Source organism: Heteronotia binoei, chromosome 6 (genome assembly GCF_032191835.1).
Source record: "Heteronotia binoei isolate CCM8104 ecotype False Entrance Well chromosome 6, APGP_CSIRO_Hbin_v1, whole genome shotgun sequence".
Lineage (NCBI taxonomy): Eukaryota > Metazoa > Chordata > Lepidosauria > Squamata > Gekkonidae > Heteronotia > Heteronotia binoei.
In genome coordinates this window covers 15479391-15498930 of record NC_083228.1, presented here as the reverse complement: position 1 = coordinate 15498930, position 19540 = coordinate 15479391, and the positions used below count along the sequence as shown (strand labels likewise).

The 19540-nt window shown below is 47.0% G+C and overlaps 1 protein-coding gene across 1 annotated transcript; it reads right to left on the bottom strand.

Annotated features, from left to right (window-relative positions):
- Positions 1-351: 351 nt before the first annotated feature.
- Positions 352-13324, bottom strand: C6H10orf53 (chromosome 6 C10orf53 homolog). The gene is made up of 3 exons (XM_060240795.1): positions 13101-13324; positions 3227-3346; positions 352-477 (listed from the first exon to the last, which is right to left on the bottom strand). The coding sequence occupies exons 1-3, from the start codon at positions 13192-13194 to the stop codon at positions 413-415; spliced, it is 279 nt and encodes a 92-aa protein (XP_060096778.1). The 5' UTR covers positions 13195-13324; the 3' UTR covers positions 352-412.
- Between the last annotated feature and the right edge of the window lie 6216 nt (positions 13325-19540).

Genomic DNA, 19540 nt, shown 5'->3' with positions numbered 1-19540 from the left:
TGGTGGCTCCGTTTCCTTTTGCCGTTAACCCATCCAAGCATAATTGGTTTTTCTGTGTGTCTTAGGGGCTACAAAGCCACCCTGAATTGTCTGCTATCTAGGAGGAATTTTGGAGGGAGGAAACCTGCCCATTGAAAACAACCACCAGTCCCCCAACATCTATCTTGGCTGTCAGCTATTTTGTCTATTCTATATATATTTTTGCCATCTTTTGAGGGGATGAAGGAGGACCAGATAACAACATTCAACAGTGGGGAGAGTCCTTATTTACTAAGCATAATACACAGTGTCTGACTGCACACAGACCAATTGGAGAAATAGGACCAAAGAAATGTGACGGAGAAATAGGACCAAAAAAAAAAGTTACATTATTAGTTGAGCATATCAATATAAGAAAAAAGATGCCTCTTACTTAATAGGCATTTAACACTGCCTTCCTAGCTTCTTCACAAAGCGGGTCCAGTTTGCCATCACCACCTGAGAGAGACACAGATGGACACATAACATTTCCAACGTTTTCTCCCCTCCCCCCCCACATGATAGTAACATGGTTAGTTTCAATGAAAAACGGGGAATCTTTTCTTTCTCCCATCTGCCTGACCCAAGATCAACCCAGCTATTTATATTTTGCAAAATCTAGGTATCGCCTACTATTATACAATTCTTCCTTGCGGTGGTCCATACAACATCACTAATCACCGTGGAGGCACCTCAGCATTTTGGTACCACTTTGGTAGTGGTACCTTTTTGAGCTGGCAGGACTGCAGGTCGGAATGGGGTGAGGGCAGGACGGGAGGACATGCTTTTTAGAGCCATTCTCCAGCCATCCCTGGGGTAGCTTTTACCGCTCATCTGTAACCAGCCATTCAGGTTGCAGTCAAAAGGAAGGGAAAAAAGCCTAATCCTGGTGTGGCCAAACTGTAGCAAGGGAGCTACATGTGGCTCTTTCACACACATTGTGTGGCTCTCCACCCCACCCCCCTTGCCCAGTCAGCTGGCTTGGAGAAGGCATTTCTCTCTTTTAATCACTTCTCCAAGCCAGCCAGCAGCTTGGAGAATGCATTTAAAGTTGCTTTAATTTCACCTCTCCCTCCTTGCTCCATCTTCCTTCCTTCCTTCCTTCCTGCCTTCCTTCCTTCCTTCCTTCCTTCCCTCCTTCCTTCCTCCCATTCTCCCTCCCTCCCTCCCTTTCATTCTCCCTCCCTCTCTCTCTTTCCTCCTTCCTTCCCTCCCTTCCATTCTCCCTGCCTCCCTCCCTCCCTCCTACCTTCCCTTCTCCCTCCCTCCCTCCCTCCCTCCCTCCCTCCCTTCCTTCCTTCCTTCCTTCCTTCCTTCCTTCCTTCCTTCCTTCCTTCCTTCCTTCCTTCCTTCCTTCCTTCCTTCCTTCCCTCAAACATCTGACATTCATAATTTATGACTCTCAAACATGACATTTATTCTATGTAGCTCTTGCTTTAACAAGTTTGGACACCCCTGGCCTAATCTAAAGAGTACTTTCCCTATCACAGAGGGCTGGCTAATCCAGCATCATGCATGTGGGATTGTGAGGGCATTGTTTCTACAGGAGAGACCTGCGGAGACATGGGTCTCCATGAAAGGCCATGTAGAGAGAGTGAGAGGGCAAGGGCGGTGGGGAGAGAGAGAAGAGGGGTTAGGGGGCAGCTCCAGGCTTAAGATAAAAAGAGGTATCCCATCCACAGAAATAACCCCTATACACTGTTAGAATAATGTAGCGCCCCCCAATGTCCAAGTACTCTGAGTTGCTCACTCCAACAGATCCAACCAACCTTCAGATTGCCTACCGCCAGCCTACGAAGTCTTCTTCCAACTTAAGTGGCTTTTCCTCCAATGGAACAAGGCTTCAAAATATACTTAATGAAGTGGTAGGATGGGGGAAGAAGAAGACTGCAGATTTATATTCCGCCCTTCACTCTGAATCAGAGTCTCAGAGCGGCTTACAATCTCCTATATCTTCTTCCCCCACAACAAAATAAGAGTCAATTGCACCTTTAAGACCAACTTAGTTTTATTCAGAACGTCAGCTTTCGTGTGCTTTTAAACACACTTCATCAAATGAGGAATCCAGCACAATGAGCAGAGCCGTACATAGCTGGTAGGCAGTGGCCCAGAATGCAAAATGGTACAGATTTAAGATCCAGTGACAGAATAGTAAAATTATCTGGTAGGCAGTGGTTTAGAATGTAAAATGGTACAAATATAAGATCCAATGACCATTTTACATTTACATTTTATATTTGTACCATTTTACATTCTAAACCACTGGCTACCAGATAATTTTATTATTCTGTCATTGGTACTTAAATCTGTACCATTTTGCATTCTGGGCCACTGCCTACCAGCTATGTATGGCTCTGTCACTGTGCCGGATTCCTCGTCTGATGAAGTGTGCTTAAGAGCACACGAAAGCTTACATTCTGAATAAAACTAAGCTGGTCTTAAAGGTGCAGTCGACTTCTATTTTGTTCTACTGCTTCAGACCAACATGGCTGCCTACTTGGATATTCCCCCACAACAGACACCATGTGAGGTGGGTGGGGCTGAGAGGGCTCTCACAGCAGCTGCCCTTTCAAGGACAACTCCTGCGAGAGCTATGGCCGACCCAAGGCCATTCCAGCAGCTGCGAGTGGAGGAGGAGGGAATCAAACCCGGTTCTCCCAGATAAGAGTCTGCACACTTAACCACTTCACCAAACTGGCTTTCCTATTAATAGCAGGTTTCCACCCTCCAGGATTGGCTACACTTTAGTTTTCATCTAAGATTGCCAATTCTAGGTTGGGAAGTGGAGAATTCAGGGTGAAAAGGGTAGGGGAAGATCCTAACTGAGGCATCATGCCATAATGTCCACCCTCCAAAGCAGCCATTTTCTTCAGCGATCGATCCCATTAATAGACACTGGAAAAGTCTACAGGATGAATCCTACCAGCTTCGTCCTGCTGGTGCAAGAGGGAGGAAGAGTCCCTTTTTACTCCTGAAAAGGCTGCCTCTAGGATCGTGGGACCTGTGGGGACCAGATGGCATTGTGATGCAGGCTGCAGTGAGGAGGAGGTGTGAGGAGAGATTCCCCCCCCCCCTCTCCTTGCAACCTGGGAAAAACTGGTAGGATCCATCTCTACTTCTCTTCTGTCTGATTTGTTACAGATTCAGCCATTTTCTGAACACAGACTCTGGTTATGTTAATTCCCATGGCTCTCTATCTTGCGCTTACCAAAATCCAGGTCATTGATGTTACACTGAAAGACGGTCTCTCCGTTCACGATGAGCTGTACATCATTCCAATCTGGTATTTCTTCAAGAATGACCTGGTGCCCATCTTCTTCCAACACAGCTACGGAAAAGGAGTGGGCAAGAAAGAGTACTCAGTTTTGAAACTCTCGACAGGCCTGAATAGTAAATAACGAGTAATAGTAAATAACAAGCGACACAACTAAATCTTCTAGTACGTAGTTCTTTTAATGCTGTCCAATAGTTTACTGAGATAGACTTGGGCGACTGGTGGTGGTTTTGGTTCGATGAGCAGGTTTCCACCCTCCAGAATTACCTACACTTTAATTTTCGTCTAAGGTTGCCAATTCTACATTGGGGAATGGAGAATTCAGGGTGAAAAGGGTAGGGGAAGATCCTAACTGAGGCATCATGCCATAAAGTCCATCTTTCAAAGCAGCCATTTTCTTCAGGGAAACTGATCTGCTGAGAGCCAGTTTGGTGCAGTGGTTAAGTGTGTGGACTCTTATCTTGGAGCACTGGGTTTGATTCCCCACTCCTCCACTTGCACCTGCTGGAATGGCCTTGGGTCAGGCAGAGCTCTGGCAGAGGTTGTCCTTGAAAGGGCAGCTGCCGTAAGAGCTCTCTTAGCCCCACCCACCTCACAGGGTGTCTGTTGTGGGGGAGGAAGGTAAAGGAGATTGTGACCGCTCTGAGACCCCGAGATTGAGAGTACAGGGCGGGATATAAATCCAGTATCGTCATCATCTTCTTCTATTGTCTGGAGATAAGCTGTAATTCTTGGAGTTACCAAATCTTGGGAAGCACCTGGAAACTCTTGGATGCAGGTTTAAAGGAACTGCATGCCTTTTAAAGCCTCCTTCCTTCTTCCAGGGGTCATAGAATTTGACCCCCTGGTCCAATCTTTTTGAAACTTGGAGGGTGTTTTGAGGACAGGCATTGAATACTATGCTGCAAATTTGGTGCCTTTGCCCAAAAAACCCAGCCCCCACCCCCAGAGCCCCAGATACCCACGGATCTATTCTCCATTATACCCTATGGGAATTGGTCTCCAGAGGGAATAATGGAGTGCCCAGCAGACATTTCCTTTCCCCCTCCTACTTTTTGATGACCCTGAAGAGCGGGGAGGGCCTCCAAACCTGGGAAATCCCCTGCCTCCAACTGGGAATTGGCAATCCTAACTATTAGAAAGGAAACTTTCCTCCTAAAAATAAGTGATTGCATGTTTTTAAAGATTTGACAGCTTATGGTGCAGAGGCAAGATCCCCCCCTCCCCGTTATTACATGCAATACAGGCAAAGTATTAATGTTAGCACAAACTAAGGCCTAGAGAAGAAAATGAACTGTTACCTTATGCCGATAATGCATAAAGTTCAAGAAAGTAATTAGACCAGGAAATTACAATTTAAAAAAAAAATCAACTGGGCAATATGCAATTATTCTCCTCTTACCGTAGCCATAGGGAGAAACTGAGGCTCAATCAACCAGCAAGGCTTCAGGCAAAGTAACAAGCAGATTAATAAACTAATCAGGTTAAAGCCAGTTTGGTGTAATGGTTAACTGCGCGGATTCTTATCTGGGAGAACCCGGTTTGATTCACCACTCCTCCACTTGCAGCTGCTGGAATGGCCTTGGGTCAGCCATAGCTCTGGCAGAAGTTATCCTTGAAAGGGCAGCTGCTGTGAGAGCTCTCTCAGCCCCACCCACCTCACAAGGTGTCTGTTGTGGGGGAGGAAGATAAAGGAGATTGTGAGCTGCTCTGAGACTCTGATTCAGACTGAACTGTGGGGTATAAATCCAATATCTTCTTCTTAGAGAGCCAGTTTGGTGTGGTGGTTATATGTGCGGACTCTTATCTGGAAGAACCGGGTTTGATTCCCCCACTCCTCCACTTGCACCTGCTGGAATGGCCTGGGTTTAGCCATAACTATTGCAGGAGTTGTCCTTGAAAAGACAGCTGCTGTGAGAGCCCTCTCAGCCCCACCCACCTCACAGGGTGTCTGTTGTGGGGGTAGAAGACATAGGAGATTGTAAGCTGCTCTGAGTCTCCGCTATAGAGAGAAGGGCGGGGTATAAATCTGCAGTCGTCTTCTTCTGAATGTGATCTCCTTCCCTCTCAAACTGAGCTCCTTTTCCTGCCCATAGCAGAGTTGCAAGCAAACATGTATTATTCTTCATTAAGTGCATCTGAACCAATTCCTGGGACACTTTCTAAAGATGAAACATGGTTCCTAAATGCCCTGATTCGGATGACCCGGGCTAGCCTGATCTCCTCAGATCTCGGAAACAAAGGAGGGTTATAGTACTTGGATGGGAGACCACCAAGGAAGTCCGGGACTGCTACACAAAAGCTTGCAATGGCAAACCACCTCTCTTAATGGGTGTTTTTACATTCAGTTTGATCCAGAGTTTTAGAGTCTTCAAACCGCCTGCCACCGTTCCGCTTTAATTATTTCCCTTTTACATTGGTGGATTTGCTCTGCTCATTTTACATAGCCAAACTTCTATATGTCCTGCTGAAAGCGTTTCAGTTTGGGGGAGGGGGTCTCTGATCATAGGGCAGACGGAATACCAGTGCTTAGTTAAATGTATACGATTGCTTGGAAATCGTGTCAACACTGCAAAAACAATACAAATTTAAATTACAAGATGAGGCAAGCAATGATATGTACAAATTTCAAGTGCTGTCAGTTCTCATGCAAATTGCTGCATCTTGTGGCTTTTGGAGGAGTCTTTTAAAACGCATGAAAACTTCTACAAGTTTGAAACGCCTGTAGAGAAATGACCGGATCAAAACTAGTTTCAAGAAAAACGTTGCAGCAGCAGCGCCAGAACTCATCTCACCGAAACAAATGTAGATGCTTTGGGCAGCAATGATGCAAAACAGTTGTGAGAATGTTAGGTAATGTAAAAGGTGAGTTTCCAATGCAGTGATAGAGTCACAAACTGTCAGTGTAAAAACAAGTCTTGCCTTGAAAACCCTACGCAGGGGTGTCAAACTCATTTGTTATGAGGGCTAGATCTGATATAAATGAGACCTTGTTGGGCTGGGCCATGTGTGTCATAAAATGTAATGCCAGGTAGTAGAAATATATAAACTTTATAAAGGACACAGACAAACACAATGAAAGATTTGTTTTAAAAACCCTTAAAATATGCTTAAAAGATTAGCACTCCAGCAATATTTTGTTCATTTCACAGTTTCTGATAACTGACACCTCTTGCGCTGAATTACTGCATCAAAATCTGGAGACGTCTGTGCTGTAGCAATCTTGAGTATGCTGTTTAGGTGTCTGTAAGTTGCAAGCCTGCTTTTGATTTACTGACATTGATTACAGAAATCTCATGGTCAATGCTTTGAGCCTAAGACTCAGGTCCCATGAAATGGCTGAGCATTGCGAGCTTTTGTACGTAAGTTGCTTCATGTACTGGTCACCCAAAGGAGAAAATATAGGTTTTGTTCTGTAGCTTTATTGAGCAAGCCAGGCAAAGCAAGCTGTGATGCAGAAGGAAGCAAGAGAGAGAGAAGGAAGCAGAGGACAGTGAGTTGCTCACGGACCTGATAGGAGCCCTCTGGGGGCCTGATCTGGCCTTCGGGCCGCACATTTGTGTGTGTGTGGGGGGGCTGCTGGGTTTCAATCCCTATGAGGTTGCCATAAATTGGCTGTTACTTAATGGCATTTTCCACTACCAACATAATCCCAAACAGAATTATATCCTTCTAGATCTTGAAGTCAACTGTCTGTTAGGCAGCTGGAATCCTAAACAGATCTATTTGAAAAGAGGTCCTGTTTTAATTTAAATGGCGTTTAGCCCTAAGAAAGGTTGCTTAACGTTTGCAGGTTTAGTGGCGGACTTGGAACTAAACCTGAGAGTTAGAAAAGAGGGCTGGAAGCAGAACTCAAAACCAAAGTTTTGAACAGTTCGACTCCCTGCTCTGAAATGGTTGCACATGTCTGTTTTACTGTTCAACAAGTTTCGCAAGTCTCTGCCCCCGACTGTGAACAAATGCAATTGCTCGATTTTAATTTGCTTGCTTAGAGAACATTCCGCAGGAAGAAGGCCCTGTTAATGAAGCTGGCCTCTCTCGTGCTCTTCACAGTTTGGAAGGGGCTTCATCAGCTGCTTTCCAGGCCTTCCTGAAGAGGTTTAATGGACAGCTGCAATCAGGGGCCTTAAATCATATTTGCAAAATGTGCACAGAGGGTGGTGCCATCCTCCTGTGCTATTTGTGTAAGATCTTCCCATTCCCTTTCTAAGCGTAATGAGAGAACAAAAACTCAAGAGAGAAAAAGCTACAGTACTTTTTGTGCCATAGGGTTGTCAATCTCCAGTCTGGGATAGAGGATCCCTCCCATTCTATGATCCCTCAAAGAAGGCGCCCCTATCCTTCATTATTTCCAATGGAGGGAAGGCATTTAAAAGGTGTGCGGTCCCTTTAAATTTGATGGCCAAAACTCCCCTTTGGAGTTCAATTATGCTTGTCACAACCTTGCTCCTGGCTCCACCCCCAATGTCTCCTGGCCCCACCCCCAAAGTCCCCAGATATTTCTTGAATTGGACCTGGCAATCCTATTGTGCCAATAGGAATAATTTACCGGAAAACTTTTGACCATGCACACATACATGGTCATCGCTTGATAACTGAAAGCACCAAGTGGTGACTTGGGGAGATGAAAGGACCATATGTTTTGCCAACCTCCAGGTGGGCCCTGGAGATCTCTAAGGATTACAATTGCACAGATTGGTTCCCCTGGAGAAATGGCTGCCTTAGAGTCTGGACTTTACAGCATTACATCCTGTGGAGGCCCCTCCCATCTCCAAACACCACCTTTCCCAGGCCCCACCCCCCAAATCTCCAGGAATTTCTCAACTCATAGCTGGCAACCTTGACTGTCACAGATTGTATTATTATAGATCAGGGATGGCCAAACTGCAGCTCGGGAGACACGTGTGGCTCTCACACATATTGTGTGGCTCTCAAAACACCCACTGCCCCATCAGCTGGCATTACTCTGTGGAAGCCGAATTCAGCCTTACAAAGGAATTTCAAAGGGAGATTAGAAAGCCAGACTGATGAACTGCAACAGATAATGAAGCTCAAGACAATACATCCTTCTGGACTGAATCGAGACCTAGGCTTCCTGTTACATTACCAGTGCTGATTTCTTCACATCTGCTAACCCTCAGCATATCATACCTGCTATTGTCTTTTGGCATCTACTCTGCAATTATAAGGACAGAAGGACTCGCATTCTAGCTGAAAAACTGAGCAATGACTCTGTTGTGTCCTAGGTTCAAATGGAGAACTGTTACTTTTGGAGGGAACTGTTACTTTTGGAGGGAAGCTGAACAAGCCAAGCTTGTACTCCACACCAGGGTTCCAGAGAAGGCCTAAGCGTGCCCAATCAGGGGAAGGATTGAAACATAAGTAGCCAATCAACATCTAGGCTCATACTGTACCCTGATAGGCCCTTAGGCCTCTGTAAATAGCCAATCCATGTACATAGCTAAGGTCCAATCAGAAGGGGGCAAGAATTGTATAAAGGAGCGGGAGGTTTGAATAGAGCTCAGTCTGTGTTGGTGTTCCTGAAGTAAAGCTTGCTGAAATCACTCTCCGACTCTGGTCTCTTACTGCGTCGACCCCAGTACTTTACAAACTCATAAATGCTCATATCCTGCTACAAATTTTGGTAGTCTTTAAGGTGCTACTAAACCAGGGGTAACACAAAAATGTGTGAGCTGGAGGCTAAAAATCTGTGAGCTAGCTCACACTAACTCAGTTTAGAGGGAACACTGCTTCCAGTCCCATTGTACTTTTAAAATTATTTTCTCCTCTGTAGCCACAGTGGCATGATGAAGATTTCCATCAGTCTGCTTTATATGTTTGGGTTATTTTCCCCATTTTTTGTAGGGAAAAATATTAGAAAGTTTGTCAAACCTTAAGATTTCAGCAAAATTCTCACGGGGTTTGAACAATGGAGCTCAGAAGCAAGTATTTTTGGAGGGGTGTGTGTGTATGCTAAGAAAGAATACAATAAAATTTAGAGGTTCTGGAGCTCCACTCCTGTGAGCTCCTGCCCAAAATGAGGCCTGTGCCCATTGCAGGGAGGGAACGGATCATGCTTCATGAAAGACAAGCTGTTTTTCAGGGCTGAGAGCCCCGTGGCACAAAGTGGTAAGCTGCAGGACTGCAGTCCTAATCTCTGCTCACAACCTGAGTTCGATCCCGGCGGAAGCTGGGTTCAGGTAGCCGGCTCGAGGCCGACTCAGCCTTCCATCCTTCCGAGGTCGGTCAAATGAGTCCTCAGCTTGCTGGGGTGAAAGTGTAGATGACTGGGGAAGGCAATGGCAAACCACCCCGTTAAAAAGTCTGCTGTGAAAACATCGTGATGCGACGTCACCCCAGAGTCCGAAACAACTGGTGCTTGCCCAGGGGACTACCTTTACCTTTTTTTCTCTGCCGTTTCCAATGATCTTACTTAGGATCAGCTGAAAAGCTTTGGCAGAACCTTAGTGCCATCAGGTAAGAGAGATGGCTTTGAGATCCGGGGATCTCCCGAGTGAAAGAACTGAGGCCTGGGATGTTAAGAACATAAGAGAAGCCATGTTGGATCAGGCCAATGGCCCATCCAGTCCAACACTCTGTGTCACACAGTGGCAAAATTTTTTATATATACACACACACTGTGGCTAATAGCCACTGATGGTCCTCTGCTCCATATTTTTATCTAAACCCCTCTTGAAGGTGTCTATGCTTCGACTAGAACACAGAGTTAAAAGAGCTTTTGCCCCTGGGAAACTGAAAGCTTGCCCTAAAGGCATCGCTACTCACCCAGCAAAGGTACAAATTCAAATGTCACAACCCCCGACTGAGTCTTGTGTGGCTTGGCTGGTGTATTTCCCAGCGGGTCCTATTCCTGCTAAGAGAGATGCTGAGTATTGTTGTATAATAAATCAAGTTTTTGTGCGTTTTTTTGGTGGGGGGGGAGCAGGAATCATAAAGAAATGAGTACATGTCGGGCTTTGAGTGTTTTAAAAAAGAAAAAAAGGAATCTACAACTGAAGCTAACTTTGTTAGGTGCAATGAGAAGCACACGGTGCAGTCAAAAAGATACCACGAGGTTAGCTTTGTTGTGCGTCTTCATGCCATAAATAACTTATAGCTGGCCCATCAAAGGTTGGGTCTCTTCCTGCTCCCAGGGCTTCCTTAAAGTGCCCTTTACATAAGACGTTCAAGCTGTTTTTCAAATGTGCAAAATTAGATCATTGAGGGCTTTTGGACACAAGTCAATTGGCCTGCACTGTAATGCAACACGTCAGAACGTTGCACTGGTAAAAGGAAAGGGACGGTCTCCTATACTACCGCATTGCTGTGTATCTGTGAAGTGAAGTGAATGGTTTATTGTACGTGGCCATTGGCCGTTGCAATATAAAAGCACATTATAAAAAACACAATATAGAATTTACATTCCAAATCTCTGTGTAATTATGCTCCAGAGCCAGGGCTTTTTTTGTAGCAGGAACTCCTTTGCATATTAGGCCACACACCCCTGATGTAGCCTATCCTCCTGGAGCTTGCAGTAGGCCCTGTACTAAGAGCCCTGTAAGCTCCAGGAGGATTGGCTACATCAGGGGAGTGTGGCCCAGGCCTCAGATTCAGCAGGAGCTCACAGGAGCACAGCTCCTGAACCTTTCTGAGGGTTCCCCCTCTTCCTCCCCACCTTCCTTGTCCATTGAATAGTAGGTGCAGCTGCATGACAACCCCTGGATTAGGAGAGCGGGCAGCCAGCCAGCCAGCCACCAGGGGCTTTGCCATGCCCCCAGCAGCCCTCATTAACCCCTGGAGAAGCCCACGCCACCCTTTCTCCACTTCTTATGTGATTTTGGGCGGCAGATAGCTTGCTGGCCTTTTGACTGGGGGAGGGTGGCCCAGGAGAGCCCCAGACAAGTGAGGCCTGCTTGGCCTGGCTGGATCTCTAGCCAGCCCAAGCAGGCCTTGCTCGCCCAGTGCTCTCCTTTCTTGCATCGGGTTGCTTTTGGCTGGTGGGTGGCCTATGCTAATGAGTTATGCTAATGAGCTCTGCCACCTATTTTTCTACAAAATGACCCTGGGTGTGGCCTAATATGCAAAGGAGTTCCTGCTAAAAAAAAAAAAAAAAGCCCGGCTCCAAATGACGTGGTTTCTACAACGGGGTGGCCAAACTTGCTCAATGTAAGAGCCACATAGAATAAACGTCTGATGTTTAAGAGCCGGAAGGAAGGCAGAGAGGTAGGGAGAGAGAAGTAGAAAGAACGCAACTTTAACTTTAAATGCCTCTGCCAAGCCACTGGTGGGCGATGGAGGTTTTAAGATTCACACCGTATGTGTGAAAGAGACACATGTGGCTCCCGAGCTGCAGTTTGGACACCCCTGACCTAAATAATATAATTTGAATGTGAGACCTACATAGGGTTGCCAAGTCCAATTCAAGAAATATCTGGGGACTTTGGGGGTGGAGCCAGGAGACATCGGGGTGGAGCCAAGATCAAGGCTGTGACAAGCATAACTGAACTCCAAAGGGAGTTCTGGCCATCACATTTAAAGGGACGGCACACCTTTTCAATTCCTTCCTTCCATAGGTAATAATGGATAGGGGCACCTTCTTTGGGGGCTCATAGAATTGGACCCCCTGGTCCAATCTTTTTGAAACTTGGGGGGTAATTTGGGGAGAGGCACTAGATGCTATACTGAAAATTTGGTGCCTCTACCCCAAAAAGCAGCCCCCCCAGAGCCCCAGATACTCGCGGATCAATTCTCCATGATTTTCTATGGGAATAAATCTCCATAGGGAATGATAGAGTTCCCAGCAGACATTTCCCTCCCCTCCCGCCGCTTTCTGACGACCCGGAAGCGGGGGGAGGGTCTCCAAATCAGGGGATCCCCTGCCCCCACCTGGGGATTGGCAACCCTAGACCTACAACATAAGACCTGCAAGGGCAACACAACAGAGTTCGAGTCCGGTGGCACCTTTAAGACCGTCGAAGTTTTATTCAAGGTGTCTTTTGTTGGTCTTAAAGGTACCACTGGACTTTTACTTTGTTCTTCTGCTTCAGACCAACATGGCTTGTGCTAAGAGAGCAGCCGAAGTCCTCAATAAAGGAGAGAGAGCTGCTGCTCTCCTTCCCGCTACCTGGAGGATGGCTATGCTAATACTTAAGGCTAGGGCTGCCAGTCCCCAGGTGGGGGCAGGGGATTCCCTGGGTTGGAGGCCCCCCCCCACTTCAGGGTCATCAGAAAGCAGGGGGGGGAGAGGAAAATGTCTGCTGGGAACACCATTGTTGCCTATGGAGATCGATTCCCATGGGGAATAATGGAGAATTGATCCATGGGTATGTGGGGCTCTGGGGGGGGGGCTGTTTTTGTTTTAGGTAGAGGCACCACATTTGCAGCATAGCATCTGATACCTCTCCTCAAAACACCCTCCACGTTTCAAAAGGATCGGACCAGGGGATCCAATTCCATGCGCCCCAAAAGAAGGTGCCCCTATCCTTCATTCTTTCCAATGGAGGGAAGGCATTGAAAAGGGGTGCGGTCCCTTGAAATGTGATGGCCAGAACTCCCTCCGGAGTTCAATGATGCTTTTTGTTCCACCCCCTTGCTCGTGGCTCCACCCCCAAAGTCCCCTGGCTCCACTCCCAAAGTCCCCTGGCTCCACCCCCAAAGTCCCCAGATATTTCTTGAATCAGACTTGGCAACCCTACTTAAGGCACTCCATTTGCGCCGCGGGAGGACAGCGAGCCGCAGAGCATCCCGAGGGACTTGTTTGCAGAGCTGCTAGAAAGGAGAACCCGGGGGGAAGCGAGGCGGGGCGCACCTTGCAAGCCCTGCAGGCGGAAGGTCCGGTGCTCCACCACCCCGCAGCTCCTGTAGGGCCCGTAGCGCAGCGTCACCAGCGCGTTCTTCGGCATGGCTCCCCTCCCTCCCTCCCCAGCCGGGAAAGGGCCAGGCCTCGCCCGGGCCGGGGAGAAAGCAGCCCGCCGCCGGAGTCCCGCCTTTGCCGGCTTTGGTGTCTGGAGCGTCGCCCGCCGTCGCTATGGCGAAGCCCGGAAGGCCTTGTGAGGCCACAAAGGGCAGCCCATGACGCTCCTGGCAGGGAGGCAAAGGAAAAGCCGCGCTGCTGCTGGCCGAGGGCAAGCGAGAAATGCACAGGCGCCGCCGGGCTGGTTAAGCTGGTTTTATTTTTATGTATGTCATTCCTCTGTCTGACTATCATCCGTCCATCCGTCTGTCTTGTCTGTCCGTCCGTCCATACACCCACCCACCCACGCACCTTCCTTGTCTGTCTCTGTGTCTGTCCTTGCGGGACCTTGCCCAATTCCGCAAGGCTTGTAAAACAACACTTTTTCGAATGGCCTTCAACTAAAGTACAAAGCTGTTTAACATCATGGTATGGAACTTAGCACCAAAACTGTTTACAAATCGTTCCATATTTAAAGTGCAGTTGTTAATTTTAATTGCTTACTGTAATTGTTTTTAGTGTTTTATGGTTTTACTGTGGATATTTAATGTTGTTAGCCGCCCTGAGCCTGCTTCGGCGGGGAGGGCGGGATATAAATGCGATCTATCTATCTATCTATCTATCTATCTATCTATCTATCTATCTATCTATCTATCTATCTATCTATCTATCTATCTATCTATCTAGAATCAGTTGGGGGTTGCCGTGTTGTGTGCGTCACACGAAAGCTTAAAGATGCCACAGGACTCAAACTTTTTTTTCTTTTAATTCTGTGTATAAGCTTTTGTGTGCACACACACTCCTTCAGATACATAGACATGGATTTTTTTCCCCAGTAGGAACGCACAGAACGCAGTTCCGACTGGCTTAGTGTCAGGGGGTGTGGCCCAATATGCAAATGATCCCCTGCTTGGCTTTTTCTACCAAAAAAAGCCCTGCATAGATCTATGCACCCGAAAGCTTCTACCCAGAAGCTTTGTTGGTCTTAAAGGTGTCTCTGGGCTCAAACCTTGTTCCCTTCGAGACTGATGGTGGAACACTTGGGTCCCAACGAGAGGTTGGTGCTATAAAATTGCATTGGTCATACCGGAGAGCTGGTTTGGTGTAGTGGTTAAGTGTGCGGACTCTTATCTGGGAGAACCAGGTTTGATTCCCCACTCCTCCACTTGCACCTGCTGGAATGGCCTTGGGTCAGCCATAGCTCTGGCAGAGGTTGTCCTTGAAAGGGCAGCTGCTGTGAGAGCCCTCTCCAGCCCCACCCACCTCACAGAGTGACTGTTGTGGGGGAGGAAGGTAAAGGAGATTGTGAGCCGCTCTGAGACTCTTCGGAGTGGAGAGCGGGATATAAATCCAATATCTTCAATCTTCATCTTCTAATGGACAGTTTTTCCCTCAAGACCGACAAAAGTTTCAGGATATAATTTTTCCAGAGTTCAAAATTCCCTTCGACAAAAGGAAACTTTGGTTGCTCTCTAAGGCACGAGTGGCCAACAGTAGCTCTCAAGATGTTTTTTTGCCTACAACTCCCATCAGTCCCAGCCAGCATGGCCAATGGTTGGGGCTGATGGGAGCTGTAGGCAAAAAACATCTGGAGAGCTACCGTCGGCCACCCCTGCAAGGGGCTACTGTGGACCAACAGCTCTGTGGGAGGGGGTGGAAATGGAATAAAATCTTGTCAGTCTTCCAACTGCTGCTAGGTCTGGTGGTCTTCTTCTCCTCCTCCTCCTTATAAAAAACCAATATTATTTAAGATATTTCTGAGCTGCCTCTTTAGACTGTTTGAGGCAGCTTACAGTGAAAACTATTAGACCGATTCGCCGCTAGCCTTATGCCGCTTTCATGCTCTTCTTCTCCATGAGGCTTCCGTTGGATTTCCCACTATCTGCCCCGGGGCTGCGACTCGCTTTGCCTTTTTCGCACGGCAAACAGAAACCGGTTTTTAGAGGATCTTGTTTGCCGTGCAAAAGAAGCAGAGTGAGTTGCAGCCCCGGGGCAGATAGTGTGAAATCCCACCGAAGCCCCGCGGAAAAGAGGAAAGGGAGAGCGGGGTAAGGCTAGTGGGGAATCGGGTTTAGATTCAAGTCCAGTAGCACCTTAGGAAGGAACAAAATTGGGGGGGGGGGGGTAGAGTTTTTGAGAGTCAAATCTCCCTTGATGAAAATGTTACTGTGTAGGAGACAAGAAATGGGGACTGTCATTCCACTTTATGCTAAAAATACTGTCTGAGAGTAAAACCGCCAGCGTTACTATGCTGGCATATAAAATTACGATGCTGCAGTTTTTAAATAACATATGCAGTTTTGCTTAACACCCTCCTCCAGTTCTCTAGAACAGAACGGAGGTGCCGAAAAATTGCAGCCCCCCAAAATCAAGGGGCTGCGGTTTTGCCCCTGTGACAAGAAGCTAAAGCGTTCGAAACTCTTTTATTTAGAAAAATGATTGATGTGGGGAAGGATGGAAATTTATAAAACGATGGATGGGGTGGAGGAAGTGGATCGGGATAACATTCCCACCCCCACCCCCCTTCCTACTGCAAGAAGGTGAGGGTTATCGAAATGGATGGTAGTAGATTCCGGATGGACAACTTGTGGACTTCGCTGTTACAAGATACAGCAATAGTAATAGTTGTATTTTGGTGGGTTTGTTGGCTATTTTCTTGGAAAGGGGATTAGACAAATTTGTGGAAGCAGGGGTCGTTTTGTAGAAAAATAGGTTCTGGAGCTCATTAGCATAACTCATTAGCATATGATGCTCCCCCCCCCACCCACCCAAAGCAACCTGATGCGAGAAAGGAGAGATCCAGCCAGCCCAAGCAGGCTTCGCTTGCCTGGGGCTCTCCTGGGCCACCCCTCCCCCCCCTTCAAAAGGCCAGCAAGGCTCCCACTGCCCAAAATCACATAAGAAGTGGAGAAAGGGTGGGGTGGGCTTCTCTAGGGGTTTATGAGGGCTGCTGGGGGTGTGACAAAGCCCCTGGTGACTGGCTGGCTGCCCGCTCTCCTAATCCAGTGATTGTTATGCAGCTGCGCCTACTATTCAATGCACAAGGTAGGTGGGGAAGAGGAGGGAGAACCCTCAGAAAGGTTCAGGAGCTGAGCTCCTGCAGAATCCGAGGCCTGTGTGGAAGATAAGTCTCACAGCTGCACTTAGCCATGATAGCTAAAGGGACTCCCTGGCTGGGTCCGGATGGGCAGTACAAACCAACACAGGGACGGCTCACTAGCGGATTAAAAAATCAAGTCCAGACATGCACATCTGCCTCCCATCCCGCACCCTGTCCTCTGACGTCTCAGCGGCAGCTCAGAAAGCAGCCACTTAGGAAGTGGTAGCAAATTCTTCTGCCGCAAGCCATCTGCCTCTCCCGGCGTCTGAATGTGGGAACACGCAGGCGAGGTGAATTGGCGGTGTGAACTCACCAATCTGCTCTAGGCACTCACCAGTATTCTTAAAAAAAAAAAAAAAACTGCCCTAGGTGCATGAGCGCTTGGCCACTAAAAATGCAAAGAAAGTAAAGAAACTCAAACTGCACTACGAGTATGGTGCATGACAACTGTCCAAGCGCACCAAAGCGCCTCCCACGCGAGATACGGCACTTTGTGGGCGAGCGTCTGAATGGTCTTTGGCCGATTTGGGATGTGGTAAGAGCCCCATGGCGCAGAGTGGTAAAGCTGCAGTCGAAGTTCTCTGCTCACAACCTGAGTTTGATCCCGGCGGAAGCTGGGTTCAGATATCCGGCTCCACCATCCTCGTCGCCCTCCTCTGGACCCATTCCAGCTTGTCTGTATCCTTCTTAAAATGTGGTGCCCAAAACTGAACACAATACTCCAGGTGAGGTCTTACTAGAGCAGAGTAAAGCGATACCATCACATCACATGATCTGGACACTATACTTCTGTTGATACAGCCCAAAATTGCATTTGCCTTTTTAGCCTCCGCATCACACTGTTGACTCATGTTCAGCGTATGATCCACTAAGACCCCTAGATCCTTTTCGCACATACTACTGCTAAAACAAGTCTCCCCCATCCTATAACCATGCATTGGATTTTTCCTACCTAAATGCAGAACTTTACATTTATCCTTATTAAAATTCATTTTATTGATTTTAGCCCAGTTTTCCAGCCTGTCAAGGTCATCCTGTATCCTGTTTCTGTCTTCTTCTGTGTTTGCGACCTGTCCCAATTTAGTATCATCTGCAAATTTAATAAGCATTCCCTCTAGTGGAACAGTGGAAGGGCTTCTAGTGTCCTGGCCCCACTGGTGCACCTCATGATGGCCCCTGGTTTTTTGGCCACTGTGTGACACAGAGCGTTGGACTGGATGGGCCATTGGCCTGATCCAACATGGCTTCTCTTATGTGACACAGAGTGTTGGACTGGATGGGCCATTGGCCTGACCCAACATGGCTTCTCTTATGTTCTTATGTGACACAGAGTGTTGGACTGGATGGGCCATTGGTCTGACCCAACATGGCTTCTCTTATGTTCTTATGTGACACAGAGTGTTGGACTGGATGGGCCATTGGCCTGACCCAACATGGCTTCTCTTATGTTCTTATGTGACACAGAGTGTTGGACTGGATGGGCCATTGTCCTGACCCAACATGGCTTCTCTTATGTTCTTATGTGACACAGAGTGTTGGACTGGATGGGCCATTGGCCTGACCCAACATGGCTTCTCTTATGTTCTTATGTGACATAGAGTGTTGGACTGGATGGGCCATTGGCCTGATCCAACATGGCTTCTCTTATGTTCCTATGTGACACAGAGTGTTGGACTGGATGGGCCATTGGCCTGACCCAACATGGCTTCTCTTATGTTCTTATTAGAAGAAGACTATAGATTTATACCCCACCCTTCTCTCTGAATCAGAGCCAGAGCAGCTTACAATCTTCTATACCTTCTCCCCACGCAATAGATACCCTGTGAGGTGGGTGGGGCTCTCACAGCAGCTACCCTTTCAAGGACAACTCCTGTGATAGCTATGGCTAACCCAAGGCCATTCCAGCAGCTGTAAGTGGAGGAATGGGAAATCAAACCTGGTTTTCCCAGGTAAGAGTCCGCACACTTAACCACTACACCAAACTGGCTCTGAACCATAGCTGTCCACTCAACCCAACCCCTCTTCAAATACTGATGGAAAACTTGTTTTGTATTTCCTCCACTAAATGTATCCACCCAAAAATTTCCTGTAAGAATAGATATATGGAAATAATTGCCATCCTGGCTGAGATCCTTTTATATCCCGTCATAAGAGATCAGGCAAAAACAAGCTTTTTTTGATTCAAAATAAAATCCACCATTTCCTTTGATACCCCATTTTATTGATTACAGATCTGTAAATCACTGTATCTCGAATTCATAAGATCACCGTAAGGTATCACTTTGAATATTGTCTTCACAGAATGTTTTGTGTACATGGAAGCATCAGACATAATAGCTCAGACTGAACAAAAGCTGTAATACCTTTGAGATTTGCCCTAAAGCTATACTATTTTATAAAAATAAAATATCACTAAAATATTAACTTCTGATGTGTGTATATATATATAGATAGATAGATATCTTTAACCCACGCAATATAAAAAAGTCGGGATATAGTACCATTTGGCATTAGATCAGTAGCTCCACGAAGGCAGCTTAACCTGAATGAATCTGGAAGCAAAGAGGGACTCATATATATTCCCACTGCGGAAAATGGTTCTCTCATTCTATTTACGTATTGCAAGACTCAAGAAAACTCTCCCAGTCTCCCACAAGGGATGTATCTGCAGTCTTATATTACCAGGGCATTGTAGCAGGAGCTCCTTTGCATATTAGCCACACACCCCTGATGTAGCCAATCCTCTTAGAGCTTACAGGGCCTGCTCCCAAAGGATTGGCTACATCAGGATGTGTGTGGCCTAATATGCAAAGGAGTTCCTGCTACGCAGAAAACCCTGTATATTACACATATATGTGCAATATGCATATTGCATGAAGATTGAGTCCTTAAAGTGATAGATACATTGGATTATACACCTTACAAGTGGGCTGGGCAATTCATCTTTCCTCAACTGTCCACTCGCCGAGATGATAATTTATTACGTTACAGAGAGGCAGATTCTACAAAGACAGTGACAAAAGCCCAGGTAGCTTTATTGGTGATTAAGGATTTGACTTTCGACTGTATGTAGCATACACCATCGTTGTAGTGGAATCAGGGCTTTCTTTGTAGGAAAAGCCCAGCAGGAACTCATTGACATATTAGGCCACACCCCCTGACATCACCATTGTTTCACACATGCAGTTCTGGTTGG